At 39.8% G+C, this 15,747-nt stretch overlaps 1 protein-coding gene across 2 annotated transcripts in view; it reads right to left on the reverse strand.

Moving 5' to 3' along the window:
- The window catches only part of RCAN2 (regulator of calcineurin 2), a 77,120-nt gene that overhangs the window by 20,574 nt on the left and 40,799 nt on the right, over nucleotides 1–15,747 (reverse strand). For both annotated transcript variants that reach the window (XM_072407419.1, XM_072407420.1), the window contains 2 exons: nucleotides 3,281–3,454; nucleotides 2,628–2,799 (listed from right to left, as the gene is read on the reverse strand). In XM_072407419.1, the coding sequence (XP_072263520.1) occupies nucleotides 2,628–2,799; nucleotides 3,281–3,454 (346 nt within the window). The remainder of the gene's footprint in view (nucleotides 1–2,627; nucleotides 2,800–3,280; nucleotides 3,455–15,747) is intronic.

A 15,747-nucleotide genomic window follows, 5' to 3' on the forward strand; every position in this document is an offset into this window, starting at 1 on the left:
TCTTTGCAATGGCACCTTTGGCACATCCTTCGCAACAAGGCGCTTCTCAACGTCCTCACTTCTTTGTTTCTCCCGTTATTGGTGAACTCTGATTTCACTCCTGGACTCACCTCCCCTGTTTTCAGAGATTGGGAAGATATAGGCCCTTCCTCGGTGTGATCACTTCTGAATCCCAAAACACATAAACCTTACTCCCTTAGTGAATTGCAATCAAGATTCACAAGAACTGTGCATAATTTGCCCCCCGCCCCCCTCTAAAGCAATATCTAACTTCTACAAATTTCAAAAATGGAGACAGTACTTGCTACTTTCATGGTTCTAAACGGTTGTTACTCCTATCTGCAGTAGGATGGAAAACTTTTCTTCACTGCTGGATATCCGCTGACCCCCCCCCCCCCCCCAATCCAGCTGTTTCAGAAGCTCCAGGATTTGTTCAAAATGGAATGGGTTGAGACCTCCTTCTCCAAAGAAACCATAATTTGCTCACAATTTTTTGAGATTTAGGAGAGTTTTATTGAAACCTTGAATGCAGTCACTAAGACTCACCTCTACAAGTGTTTCAAACAAACTACCTGGTACCTTACCAGAGTCTAAGAAGGTGACCCCCCCCTTATTAATCTCCCTACCTAGAGTGCTACAAACAACCTCCAGTCCCACCACCATGGGGGCAAAATCTTTCTTCCCCCTACCTACCTACTTTTTCTAAACCACTCCTAATCAGAGACACTGCTGCAAACAATAGATTGAATTTGTTATTGCACTGAAAGTTCTTTTTATTGTTTCTCTTACTTGGATATAAATGTGTTCAACTGTCAATTTTGAATATTTGTGTATCGAATTATTTGCTCAGCCCTGTAAAAGCTTTGCCATTTCATTGTTAATGTATTTGTTTTGGTATTCCTGAATACTGATGTAACTCAATAAAAAAAAATTTTAACCAAAAAAAAAAAGAACAAGTTCATGGTATCAGGGATGACAATGCATGCCAGAATGGGTAGGCTTTCTTTGCCGAGGAGCCGCAGGATGCTCCCTGCCTCTGTTACTGTACAAAATTTCCACGGGTGGCTGATCATGGACATGATGCACACAGAGACATTAGTGTGGCCCTTGCTATCCATGCCATTTATCTGACTCATAAAATACGTAATGTAAGTGAGACTGAGTGGGGAACCTTGCACGTAGCTTAGGTTTAGGAGCATTGATCACGGATATTAAACTGCAAATTAATTAAATTATTTTTTTAATCTACAAGGCATGTTATCAAAGGACTGCAAAGACTTACATGGCATAACCATTCTCTGATTATTTATTATAATTAACCTGGGAAAACATTCTGCCCTATAAAGCTGACATACATTAATGTGCATAAATCAATATTTGATCAATATATTGATCAGACAATGTTCAGGAATGCCTGATTGTACGCCACTTTCATTGGGTTTCCCTTGCTTACATAAACTAGGAAGGATCTCTGGTCAACTATCAGCAGCCGATGGGAGCGATCTGGTAGAATCCTAAACAAACTGCACTCCCTGCAGTATTACAGTGTTTGCCATAACAGTTGGCAGAGGTGTGTTGCTATTGTACACCTGTTGGAAAGGGCAGGGACAAAGTGGGCAATGCTTGATCAGGCTGGTTGGTAGTTATACCAGGTTAGAGACCGATATTGAGAGGGATAATGATCATTTACCTGGTTGTGCACGCATTGGCCAATGAATGACCAGCATATGGCTTTTTGCAGAGGTCAGTAGGTGCAATATATATTAATATAATATTCAAATTTAGGGCCAGATCAAAGGTGGGTTGTACATCTATTGATACTTGATTCAGTGTTTTATCAAGAAACCCCAAATCATGTGACCAAGGGCAAGCAAACTTTCCACCCTTTATGAAAATGACCCTGATAAAAATTACTGACCATAATTAGCAAGAATTTTACCATCTGACTCTAACCAGCTCTGGTCTAATTAAAAATCTGTAAATTAAAAGAGCTGTTGGTATTAGAAATCACAACTAGATTGAGTATTTGCATATATTGTATTATTGTGCTGATCAAGTTGACAATGATTCAGACCTACCTTTGTGCAGCAGGCTATATATCCTTAGGTCAGAATGTTGCAAACGCAGGGTTGTTTTCAACCAGGGTTCTGTGGAACCTTAGGGTTTTTTGAGCAAAGAGCAATTTGTGACTTTCAGGACATTCTTCCCAATGGCCAGAGGGATTCTTTCCACTGACCACCACACTAATATACTATAAGCTGTGGATATAGAAGGGGTTCCCTGAAGACCTGAAAGGTTCTAACATGGGGGAACCCTTGTAATAAAGTTGAGAAAGGCTGCTTTAGAAAAATAATTTTAGCTTTATTCTTTGGGGTAAAACGGATGTATGGTGTGGGAGACACTAAAGCAACTAAGCATTGGTTTCCCAGAAAATGCAATATGTTGGTGTATGGTTTACCCATGATTTTCAAGATCAAGACATATCCTTGTGAGAGTAATAGAAGAAGAATGCTAGTTTGTACAATTCAATCGATCCAATGTCTCTCCTAAATAGTATTGGGCAGTGAGTTGCCCAATGCATGACATGCATTTTATTTCTAACCTTGGAGATGTGAAAAGGTTCTTACCTGGGCCAAGCTTGGCTACTGCATAAAGAAGGTCGTAATTGATTACTGGTGTGGCGTCATCTATGGGCTGCCAACCAACAGGAGGTGACACGGGAGGTGAGATGAGGAACTGTTTGGATGGTTGTGGAGGAGCCAGGTGTAGTTTGTCTCCATCTGTCTCTGCTGTTTGCACCTGTATAGGAAAAATGAATTATTTATATTAAAGTGTATGTAGACACTAACAATAGGCTACCTTTCACAGCCCAAGTATTTAAATGAGCTTCCAACACGTAAATGTTCATTGTGCTGCCGTGTGGGTGAAGGAACCAATACTGAAGTTGTGTTCTTCATATCTTTCTAAAGGAAAGGCATTAAAATGTACAAGCTAATATGGATTAACAAACATTTTATCACAGATTTAGGCAATTCATAGATCTGAAAATGGGCAAAATTATTCTGAAGCTGAAGTTTAGGTAAGTGTTGGGTTTCATATCTGCAAACTGATGGATCCTAGGCTTTAACATGGGCACCCATGCAAGCGTCTCCCTCCTAGCTCGGGCTCATCATTTAACTATCAGAGACAAGAGCTGCCTTCTAAAATGTTAAGGGGGGGAGTTAGTGTTAATCATGCATACATTAATGAATGTAATTTGCAAAAAAACAAATATCCTCACCTGTGCAAAATATAGTTTTAGTTTCTTCCCCCTGAACTGTGTTTCGTGAAGCTCTATCCTAGCTTGTGCTGCTGCCTTGGGGTTACTGAAGTTTATCCGAACTCGCCTGAAGCTCTTGAATAGCTGTAAGGTGACACAATCATCATACGCTCGGAAAAGAGCTTCAAACTTTTCCTAGAAAAAACAAAGATAGATTTTTGTGAGAAGGAAATTGAAGATATAATATACAATGGGGATATAGAATATTCACTGGGAATATTTATAATACAATGAGGCTCCAGCAGCACACAGCAATGCTGCAACTACTGAATGTACTGAATGTGCTAAAATTGTCAAAAATTGAAAAAGCAACACTCCTTAATTACTCTACATTAAAAAATCACAGGTGGGCGCAGACATTGCATTCCAGCAGTTGTTACACCTTTATAAGATTTTAAAGTTCTATAAAACTTTACTGGGAAATAGATGCACTATTTGGTCTTCTTCTGGCATATATTCTAAGTACTCAATATAAAGGTGAACTCCAGGCAAAGTGCTAAATACACATATTAGAGTTTTTGTACCTGCCAAAGGTTTTCTATTTCTATCTATGAAATCCTGAGATTTAGGAGTAGCAAACCACATCACAAGTCAACACGTTTGCATGCATTGTCCTTGTGTTTGTGATAATGGTGCAGTTCTTCCTCTAGAGATGGCCAGAGGCAACATGTTGTTTCCAGGAACAACTGCACAATGCAACCACAACCACTTGCACAAAGTTGTTCCCAACTGTTCCCATACAGTTGAATGGGAGCAGTTGGAAGTGTGGTTGAACATGCAGTACAATGCTGATGTTTACTGCATGTATGAAAAGGGGTCTTACAGGTTCTTCCCCTCCCTAGCCTGTGACTGCACATTGAAAGTAGAAGGAGCAAAGTAAGAAACTCATCACTCCTTTTCACTCATCTTTCTCCTTTCATCAGCGATTTCACTACATTGCAGCACAATTGATTTTCTTCCTGTGCTGCTACTTTTTCTTCCAATCTGATCTCTTCTACACATGGACCAAAAGCGGTGGATAACAAATCAACTATAGGTACAAACACACCTTGCATTTCACAATTACCCCTATTGCAATAAAACATTACATTTCTTGATTTTTTGCTTTTTTATTATACATCTTCTTCTCTTCTTGTACAGGATGCTGTTGTTTTATCATAGTGGCAGGGTTACTTTAAATGTGAATCCTAAATATCAGCATGCCCACCAGAAATGTAGAATTCTCAGAAGGAAGCAGCATAGGAATTCTTCCCTATATAAAGTTCTCTTCCGATTGAAAGATGCACAAAGCTGTAATCTTCTAATCACATATTCCACACAGCGGAGGACTCAAGAACCGAGAATCACAGTGTGACTGTCTGCTTGTTTCAATCCACACTTACCTGGTGACGTCAGCCTCCATACAAATGGGAAAAGGGGAAAAAAGCATTCTTAGCTAGAACACAATGTTCTGAGATTTCAGCACGCAAGTAATGGCACCTCAAGAGTTCTCACATTACTTATGCACAGTCAGAGCTGGAGTCCTCCATCATTACAAGGTGTAGTAAACTACAACCACACAAATCCTTTATAGACAATATCTAAACCCAAGAACAAAAACTGAATGAGATGTGTTGCTTTACTGCATTAGGGTGCCAATTAAAATGCCACAATTTATTAAAAGTGTCACTTTAAAACCCTTGTGTGTTTGTCATTTGAACGGCACCCCCAACACACAAAGGCTACGATACACCCACACACATGGGATTGTAATATCTTTCGGTAGGGTGTGCTGCCATGAAAAAAGCTGCATGTATTTTTTTTTAGCTCATTCAATGCAACATTTTTTAACATCTCTTAACGCAACAGTTTTTATTGTGTGACAACACATGAGAAGGCAATGCAAGTATTTCAAAGTATAATTGGGTACATTGTATTAATTCACTGCTATAGCCATTAGGATTGTATGCAAATTTGTGTGCTAATTGAAAGTTACCTTTTTTTACTCAGTACAAAGTTACAGTTTCTTACAGTTCTTGTGATTCTAGAACACATTTGATAAATTGAATGAAGTGAGGGGGTCCAGGGGTCATCTAACTTAAAGCTAACTTCAACCCAATGTTTTACAGAATGCAACAACTGGTAACGTGGCACAATGTACGGTGCCATTAATTTAGAATAGTACCGCAATGCACAACTCATCAGCCATCAGCACACCACAGTGCACATGCTACCTTTTCTGGTGTATTAAATAAAGAACATGCATGTCCAGTTTCTTGCATATAGTGGAGCATTGGTGAATGAGCTGCCTACGGCATAAATCACTATGAATATACCCAACATAAACATGAATTTGGTATCGCGCCACAACTGATACACTCTACAATCTATTATGAACGCTGCAGCCAGACTCATCCATCCTTCTCAACATACCTCTTCTGCTGCATCTCTTTGTAGTTCTCCTCATTGGTTTCCATTTCACCTTAGAATCAAATTCAAGCTCCTGTGCTTTGCCTTCAAATCCCTCCACAGATCTTGTCCCATTTACATTTCTGACCTGATAGAAAAATACTCCCCCTGCCGCTCTCTCCACTCCTCCAATGACCTACTAATGACTTCCTCACTCATAACCTCATCACACGCACGGATACAAGACTTTTCTAGAGCTGCCCCGACTCTCTGGAATGGTCTTCCTGGTCGTATTCGGCTTGCTCCTACTTTCTGCTCCTTTAAAAGAGAACTCAAAACCCAATTTTACAAACTTGCCTACCAGTCTTCTTCTGTCTTTTGAAACCATCACTACTTAATCACCATTTCATATCTCCCATCCTATTGTGTGTTACTTCCCCCACCTCTTAGATTGTAAGCTCTTTGGGGCAGGGTCCTCTACTCCTCCTGTGTCACTGTCTGTATCCATCTGTCATTTGCACCCCTTATTTAATGTACAGCACTGTGTATTATGTTGGTGCTATATAAATCCTGTTTAATAATAATAATAAATGTGACAATGGGTGGCAGCATACTTTTTAAACCAAAATAAGCATTCACTCATGTGCCGGCTGCATACAGGGAAGGTTAAGTTTATTCACAGTGGAATCTGGCTGTTCCCTTCTTGAGGATGCAGTAAATATGAGACAGACGCAGACGCCGCTGCAAGGGATGGTATTTAATCATTATTCTCCCAGAAGTGCCAAAACAACAACTTGACATTTGAAATCTCAATGAGAACCTCTATCCTCCGTGTTCCTCCATTCTGCACCAAGAATTAACCTTTCTCCTCCATCATCCATAAATAAAGGATTCTGATAACCCATCATACAAAACACATTGCAGGCTGGCTGCTCTACCATTCAGAAGACCCCACTCTGCTCCTACCAATCTCACAATATGGCAGGGTAGCCCCCTTATCTCTCCAGTTTTCCAGTGCTGATATGGCAATGGGCCCACATTCTGGGACGACTCAACTAACTAAAGTCACACTTTTCAAAATCAACAATCAGGCCAATATTGTGGAAAGGGACAGGTGATGCCCCTTCTGCAAAATCCCTCCAAGCTGCCTGATCGCTCTGGGTATCTGGTGAATAACCTGAGCTGTGAATGCAGATACTTGGCAATCCAGGCTTACCCTGCACATGCTGGAAATGAATGATCCCCCGCGCGCATGCACCCAGCAAACCAATATAGGAGACTAGACTAGAATATGGCAGTATCACGGGTTTAGTTCTAAAGCCCAAATTATTTTTTTATTTTTGTATCTCAATGCACACCAATTACTTAATTAGAGAACGGATCCTGTGCACACCCTTTGTAGGGAGAAGGGCAGAACAGAACATCCTGTGGGCAGCAGCACTATGAGGTCTTTATAAATGTTTTCACCCAATGGTTACCCAAACTTATGTATGACAAATGTATGAAACAGCGTGTGAATTAAAAGTTCATTCATACATTTTTAAACTGAACCCAATGTGAAAAATATGTACATTTTTGGGTGAATCGTGTGAAAAGTTGCAAACTTATTTTAATGTGCAGTGCTTTGGAAGGGTATAATCTACTTTACAATACATAATGAATAATTTGAATCTTTTGGGTACATGGTAACAATACCAAATTACATTATTATTTTATATGACATCATTGCAAAAACATAGGACTAAAGTCTATAAGGTCTACATTACATGATATCTGGCTATCGGGGGCATCACTAATTACCCACCATTCCATATCCCCGTCCTACTGTGTGCTACTTCCCTCACCTCTTAGATTGTAAGCTCTGCTGGGCAGAGATTTCTCCTCCTCCTGTGTATCTGTCTGTCATTTGCAACCCCTAATAAATGTACAGCGCTGTGTAATATGTTGGTGCTAAATAAATACTGTTCATTATTATTAATAATAATAATAATAATAATTGTGAGTGACTCAGATCATTGGAGACTGTAATGTGTGTCTGAGGCAGCCAATGCATTGTGAATGGCTCACATTATTTAGAGACTGTAATGAGCCTATGAGACAGGTCCTGAACAGTAAGCTTCCAGCAAGACAAAGAGGATGAGAAAAACAAAAATCACAGTGCAGTAGGATAGGACAACCACCTGAGGTCTGTATGGGCCTATACAGTCCAAGTCACATGATATCTGGCTATTGGTTTCATTGTGAGTGGCTCACATCATTAGAGACTGCAATGAATCTCTGGGACAGTCTATGCATTGTGGGCGCTCACATCATTAGAGACGCAATGAATCTCTGGGACAGTCTATGCATTGTGGGCGCTCACATCATTACAGACTGCAATGAATCTCTGAGACAGTCTATGCATTGTGGGCGCTCACATCATTATAGACTGCAATGAATCTCTGGAACAGTCTATGCACTGTGAGCACTCACATCATTAGAGACGGCAATGAATCTCTGAGGCCTTGTCCAGCAGGCTTCCAGGGAAGGATCAGCAAAGCACAACCACTGTACAGTACTATAAGACAACAAACCCAGCAGGTTAATGTGACTGTCCCCATAGTACAATACAGAACAAGCTTACAGAATGGGAAGTGACGAATGATGACCTGTCATAATATTTTATTACTATACATAATTATTAAAGGGAATACGCAAAACTCATTCTCTTTAAATAAAGATCCTGTTCCCAATGTATCTTATTGGAAGGATAATAATGAATACATAAATATAAATCTGCATCATTCTCTCTGTATGTACGCACGTCTCCGTACTATTCACACGTTTGATTCGGGTATTTGTGAATCTTCTGTTGCCATGGTGACCACGGTGTCTCGGTGCATGTGACTAAGACACGTTGTCCTAATCCGGCAATTGGTATGCATGACCCATTCGCAGTGCCACTAATTTCTCCTGAACTCCGCACTCCATTTCCTTTTTTTTCTCTGCGGCGTATTTACTCCTCACCCAGAAACAGCCCGGAATAGTTTACTCTGCCGCCACTGCGCCACAAGAAAAGAAATTCATATAAATAGATAATTGTGTTCGTTATACTTGTGATTGCTCAGCAGAGGCGACCGAGCAGAACGATCACACCAGACAAAGAGAAGGCGAGCAAAACTCTGCCGCAACGTGACAATACACTCATAAAGATGTACTGCATATTGTGAATGTGATGTGTGGTTACCCATAGCAACCAGGTGACCCTTTCCTTCTTTTTATCAGAGTCATGGTAGCTGCAGATTTACCATACATTGCTTCCCCACTTAAATGAACACTGTTTTTACCACCATCTTCCATAAGTCTCCGTAGGGTGGAGCAAAATTGAAGCAACCCTGGTCTACACATAAATAATCTATTTACTATGAGCAAGATAATTCATATAAGAGGACTAGTATGGGTTTCACAATCATGTCATCTCTACTATGCAGACCTCCTTACACCAAAGATGGATTTATGTTATTAGAACAGGGAGATTCAACACATTTTAAACCTCCCATTCTTGGACAATCAACATTCTATAGTGATTGAATATAATTAATATTGTTACTAAACTGTATTTATATGGCGCCAACATATTACGCAGCACTGTACATTAAATAGGGGTTGTAAATGACAGACCCAAACAATGACACTGGAGGAGCAGAGGACACTGTCCAAAGGAGCTTACAATCTAAGAGGTGGGGAAATTAGCACACAATGGGGAGGTATGGAAATATGGGTAGGTCGTGAGGGTTTAAGAGACGGGTAGGCAAGTTTGAAAAGATGGGTTTTAGGCGCTCTTTTAAATGTGAGGAAAGTAGAAGTAAGCCGAATAGGATGAGGAAGACCATTCCAGAGAGTCGGGGCAGCTCTAGAAAAGTTGTGAAGTTGTGTATGTGATGAGGTTATTATTAAGAATATAAATGTTCGAGTATTTCCTACACTGGTAGAACTGAAGAAGCAGCTTGGAAGGCTGTGCAAGCTCTTCAACATTACAAGTCCAAGTCAAAGTGAATGTGACCAATTAAAAAAAATTGTCTGTATGAAGGACCTTCTCAGTAACAAAACATATTGTTATAAGGATTATCCTAGTTTCCCTTGATTTGTGTCTGCACGCTTCTTTTTATGATGTTACCATCCTGCACAGACCACCATAACTGTCCTCCCAGTAGGCAGTATGGAGAGGTCAAAACACAGTGTTTGGTACAGGACAAGGGTATATAATTCTCCTGGAAATGTCAAACACTAAGAGTCAATGGTGTCCAATGTCTTCTGCCCTGTTCCCGTGCTGCACCCTCCATTAGGCTCTTCGGAAGAAAGGTGGATGTCTATGTCCTGTACCACATGCTATGGTTCCTTCCTCTGACCCCAATGTCACCGCTGCGTCCAGTAGAGATGTAAGGGTAGGATGGTGGAACCACAGTGCGGCACACAAGCATCCAACACCGCTTGAATGCTAAAGTGTATGAAGAAGGATCTAGCACTGGAATTGAGGGACAGTAGAAGACAAAGGCCACCAGAGGGACAAGTCCAATACTTCTTCTATTACAAGATATTGACCTTTCAATTGTTTAAGGCACCTGACGGGGTTTCAGTAATTGTTGAGGGATTAAAGGTGCCCAATGATTTACCCAAAACATTTTGGAATGTATATCTTGAAGGTCTAGAGTAATGTTGACTGTGCCCATTCTAAGACCACAAGTCCCCTATCCATTGTAGATCACAGATTGTCCCAGGAAAAAAATAGTTAAAGCAAAACTCATCACAACCTGGGATAATAAAGCAAAAAATAATTTCAAAACAATTATATTCAAATTCATAGGTTGCTAAAAAATTACATACCACCCAACTTTTTGGAAAAAGGGAATTTTCTTTAGCTCAAAGTACATTGCTTTTAGACATCAGTTACATTGATCAAGAATTACCATGCAAGAAATGAATGGTTGAAGCCCCAATTTCCTTATATTGAGCTTTTCAGATTACAAAATGTAATAATTCAAAGTTTCGATCTCAGGTTTGGTGCCAAAAGAGGAACAAGTGGGAAGGATGGACAGAGGGATTTGGTTAGAAAAACAGTTCTTGCAAACATGGTAATTTGTTATCTATGGTTATATGAGAATATCAGCCTGGTTCCTCATTATAAACCCTTCATCCATGGATACATTTAAGTGATTATTGGTCTTATCGTCCAAAGTAAACAAATGCCGACCTCTGTCATCCCATGCCATTGGGCTACTTTAGAACATGGCAATCCTACAATCTTTTATTTCAAGACATGGTAAAATTTAGACTCCCTTTTAAAGCAATTTAGCCTCAAGCTGAGAGGCAGTGATGGATCTCAGTCACCCTAGCAGTCATGTCAGTCTTCTAGCACATTACCAAGAGAAAAGCGACAATACAAAAAGCAGAGCAATTGCTGTGATCAAGGTTCACACGGCACTCTCTCGTCTGTCACAGCTTGTGCCTGGGTGATTGTGCCATAAAGATGATAGAGATACAACGGAGACAAAATGTTCTGAGTCGCTGTAAGGCGGAACGCCGGCTGCTGATTGCAGACCTACGATCTGAAATCCAGGCAACGGTAGTGTAATCAAAAGGAACAACAACTTGTCGATGAATTCATAAAAATAAAAGTCTGTTTTATGTCCTGTTACCAAATCACAGAGACAGATCCTAAATCCAGTTCATTGATATTATTCCAGACATCCTAATAATGTTATAGCATGCTTCAGCTGAGCTATACCCAGCTACTCGTTAATTTGATTGAGCTTTTTTTTTTATTTTCTCACTCACGCAAGTCAATAAAACCAATCCTAAGAAGTATTAAGCAAATAATAAATTGACATTTCTACATATACTATCTAATTTTCAATTTTAAAATTAAAAAAGTGCAGACAGAAGGCGGTAATCGGTTCTTTGATTGCCTTACTTGATCGCCATAGTTGGAAGTGGAGTACATGGTCTATCCCAATCCATGAGGCCGCTATTGCTACTTACAAAGATTGGTGATTGCTAAAAAGCAAATGACATAGATCTATAGTGTTCCCCACTTTACAGATCACCAGACTGCTTTTCGTAATGGCAAACAGCATCATATAAATGAGGTGGTAGGGGAAGAATAATTGACAAACCGTAATGATCGCCAGTTCATTCAGCAGACATGATCAAAACTTTAATGAATGTGGCGAACACAATAGTGGCTGTATTATACTAAAAACTCCAGCACTTTTATGGCAATCTAATGGGTGGCCTGTTTATAAATCAGCCCCAGGACTTTTAACAGCCTCCGCCGTTCTGCTTTGTAGAACTGGCAAGCAGATCTCAATTTCTTCACTGTGTGCTTCCAGATAGAACGTGCCAGGCCCAATGACTTTTTGGAGAATAGAGGCAATTCAGTGTTCCCCCCAGCCCCTATTAGCTGGGTGCACCACCCGGGACTTTTCAATAACCAACCGGCTGTTTTTGGGTGACTACTAAATATCTGGGTAATACAGGGGTCACCATCCGCCTACAGCTTCTTCCAACACAGCTTAAAAAAAATTCTGGGTAGAATACTACAATTAGTAATGGAAGCTTAAACTTCACTTTGGTGGTTCTGCTACAAAAAAAAAAAAAAAAAGCTGCTGATAATTTTAACCTGCAGTAGTTCTCAAGCTAGGAATGCATACTTAGGTTAGGACATGTTAGGCTCATTAAAACATCCGTCAGGTCCCGGTAGTATTGGAGCTTGCCCACTTGATCCAAAGCGAATAAGTATGAGACAGAAAGAGTGGGACAGTTTTGTCAAGTGACAGAGTGAACCCAATTAAAACCCAATTTTGTTACAGAGTGCTGGTTACTGAAGACACTAGGTCTAATTTAAAAGGCTAATGGACAGCACAGTCACAACTTTTTGAGGTCTGCCCTTCTACAGAGTTGAGTTTTACGTAGAGGGAGCTCTCAGGGTCCTGATGCAATTTCTCTTTTTCTCTCTAAACAACTGTTTAGAGATCATTTTTCAATGAGTTGGCTGACTCAGACTTAAATATTGCAAAGGTGCAGTAAAGCATAACCAATGTGTAACACTGCAAAGCAAGAACCAGCTTCTGAATGTATAATGAGTATACTGTATATGGATGTCCCCATATACACATATAATTACAGTCAAGGCTTAAAAAATGTCTTCAAAAGTTTACATCAATATAACCTGCAGTAATTCCAAGAATAATATATCACTTACCCCACTCAATGAATGAATCCTTTTTTAGAATATGAACTTTTTACTTTAATCTAAGTCTGTAGTCATGTGATGATTTATGAGACTTTTTCTGTATTGGGGAGCGGTGATCAAAAGCTGCGCACTAACCCAGCAAATTAGTGATACTGTTTCTGCTTGTCTCATTACGCTGTTGCTGGAAACTTAAAGACCTTGTGAAACTCAACCTACAGGCAATGGTTTAGTTTCTGCATCACCAGAAAGCATTGTGGGCACTACAAAAGGGATCCATGCAAACTATGGACCAATAAAAAGAAGGCGTGTGAACCAACCCAGGCTAGATCAGGGCTTTTAGTTAAGTTTTGGTCTAGTTTAGTTGTGTTTTTGGTGGTAATGTATCACATTTGTATTAGAAAAATCATTAAAGTGCCTACCCTCAGAATTAAATAGAACATATAATCAAAGAGAGAGATTAAGCAGGGTTTTTTTTTGGCACAAACAGTGTATTCATAGACATATATACAATAGATATGGTAGAGCTTAACAATTGAAAGGAACCACTAAACAATCTAGTGGTCAACAAAAATATATTTGGAGCCCTAAGAAGGTGCTCAATACAGTACAAAATATTCCAAGGTTGAATTGAACCACAATGGTTTCTTGGGGTATAACATAGGCCAAATAGGCGCTAGACATGCAACAATTCGTCGACGTATATAGTTATTAACCATACAGAATGTTTGACCATAAAAATCATGTTGCTAGTAGTACCCGACGCGTTTCGCCAAGTATGGCTTCTTCAGGGGTGTTGTTTGACAACATGTGTTGGTTGCTTGAGTAGATTATATCTAAATCAATGAACAATATCTTACTTGAGTTAAGTTTTGGTCTAATAAAACACATAAGCCAATGGCTAAAAACTAATGTTTCACATTAGTGAAATCGCTTGTCTTCCAAGCTGCTTCATCCGTTCTACCAGTGTGGGAAATACCCCAGCATTTAAATGAACAAAGCACAAACACCTTATTACAATCACCTCTGAATTTAAAGCAGATGGTCTCTTTCATAACTTTTGCAAACCTTAGTACAGCACATTAGTACAGCCAGGTCTGAATAGGGGGTGAGGGCCTTTTACCATCTTTACCCCAACATTTTGAAAACAGTTTACACCTTCAGACTTAAATTTTGAATTTCAAACAACTATGCAGACTTCCTGAGGATAATAGGTCAATAGACCAGGGTGGTTCAACAAATTTCACACCTCCAGGTCTTAAACAATCAACATGTGCAGTATAACATTCCTTGGTGATTGGATAAGGGTGCTCTTCTTAGGCAGAGCTATGCAAACACCAAGGCTTTATTGAGAGAAAAAAAAAACCCATTGTTTAATTAAAAGGGCAGCAAATATTTAACCTATCCAATTATCCTATCCAAAACCAAAAAAGGGTTATGCATGGGAATATTATCCTGATTTCCTCTGTAGTAAAGCCCAGTGTTGCTGACAAGCGCAGTGGTGCACTCATTTGGGAATCACTCCAAAAAGCAAAAACAGAAGCTCTACTCGAAAGCTGCTGGGAATTCACCTCGGACCTGTCTGCCAAGCTGTTATGTGTCTGCAATTTCATCCCACAAAATCTTGACAGGTTGTTGTTACAGTGACTGCTGCGAGGAGAACATACAGGAGACCAATAAAAAAGTTCTGTTTGTTAAAGGAGCACCGCCACTAGCCCAGCATGAAATTTGTAGACCATTATTTTAACCCTTTTATAACCAGGGTCCATTGATGCCCAGACGGAATTTCAAGCATCAATATGTTCCAGATTGCTGGATTCAGAAAAAGAAGCAAAGCAAAATTGTTGTTGCTTGCCAACAAACCTCATGTGGTCACCATGTCATTGGTGTCCTGGTAATTGCATGGCTGGGAACCATGCTGTTTGGTTCCCATTATCAGTAGGGAGTGGGGATATCGATGATAGTAAATTCTCATACTTATATTTTTGTTCTGTTGGCCATGGTGAGAAATAACAATCTTCATAATAATATCAAGTATTATTATAGCACTGTCAGCTCTTAGTGGCCACAGTCACGTTACCAATTGTCCATGAGAGCAGCCCATAATCTAATGTCCTACAACAGTCATAGTCTTAAATCCATAATATAGTTTGTGGTAAATCTTGAGAGAAAGCCGATTACCCAACAGTACTGTTGGAGTACTCACAAGGAAATGAGACAAACAATGTGTATAATAAACAGTGTGCTAGCTATAATTCAAACCAAGAATGCTGAGAGTGCCAACCAAAGAGCCACCACCTAAAAAAAAACACATCTTTTCCTTTCCAATAATAATATTGTAACACATTCCTTTTACAGACTCAAAACCAAAGGCAATGGTAGTCTTCACATTTAAAGTACAGTTAGGGGACCACAAAACCAGGTCAGCAGAAAACCAGCAATCGTCTCCAGATCTTCTTCTGCCAAGAAACCAAAAAGCCTACATTTTGCTGTTTATGTAAAAATTTGAGTCTTCAGAATTTGACAAACGCTCATGGCCATTAGGGATTTCGGCAAATCGATTTTGCGCACCCATAGGAAGTTCAGGAAATCAGTAGAATACTGCATTTCCAGGACTGCATTCATTTATGCAGCCCTGGGGATCCTGTGTGCGATCCCCGGCACTACCCTGTTTCCCCTATGATAAGGCACTGTCTTATATTTTTTGAAATGCCAAAATATGCCCTAGGTCTTATTTTCAGGGGGATGTCTTATTTTTCCATGAAGAAGACTACAGTACACATTTATTGTTGAAAATCACTCATGTGCCATT

Source organism: Pyxicephalus adspersus, chromosome 4, assembly GCF_032062135.1.
Source record: "Pyxicephalus adspersus chromosome 4, UCB_Pads_2.0, whole genome shotgun sequence".
Taxonomy (NCBI): Eukaryota; Metazoa; Chordata; class Amphibia; order Anura; family Pyxicephalidae; genus Pyxicephalus; species Pyxicephalus adspersus.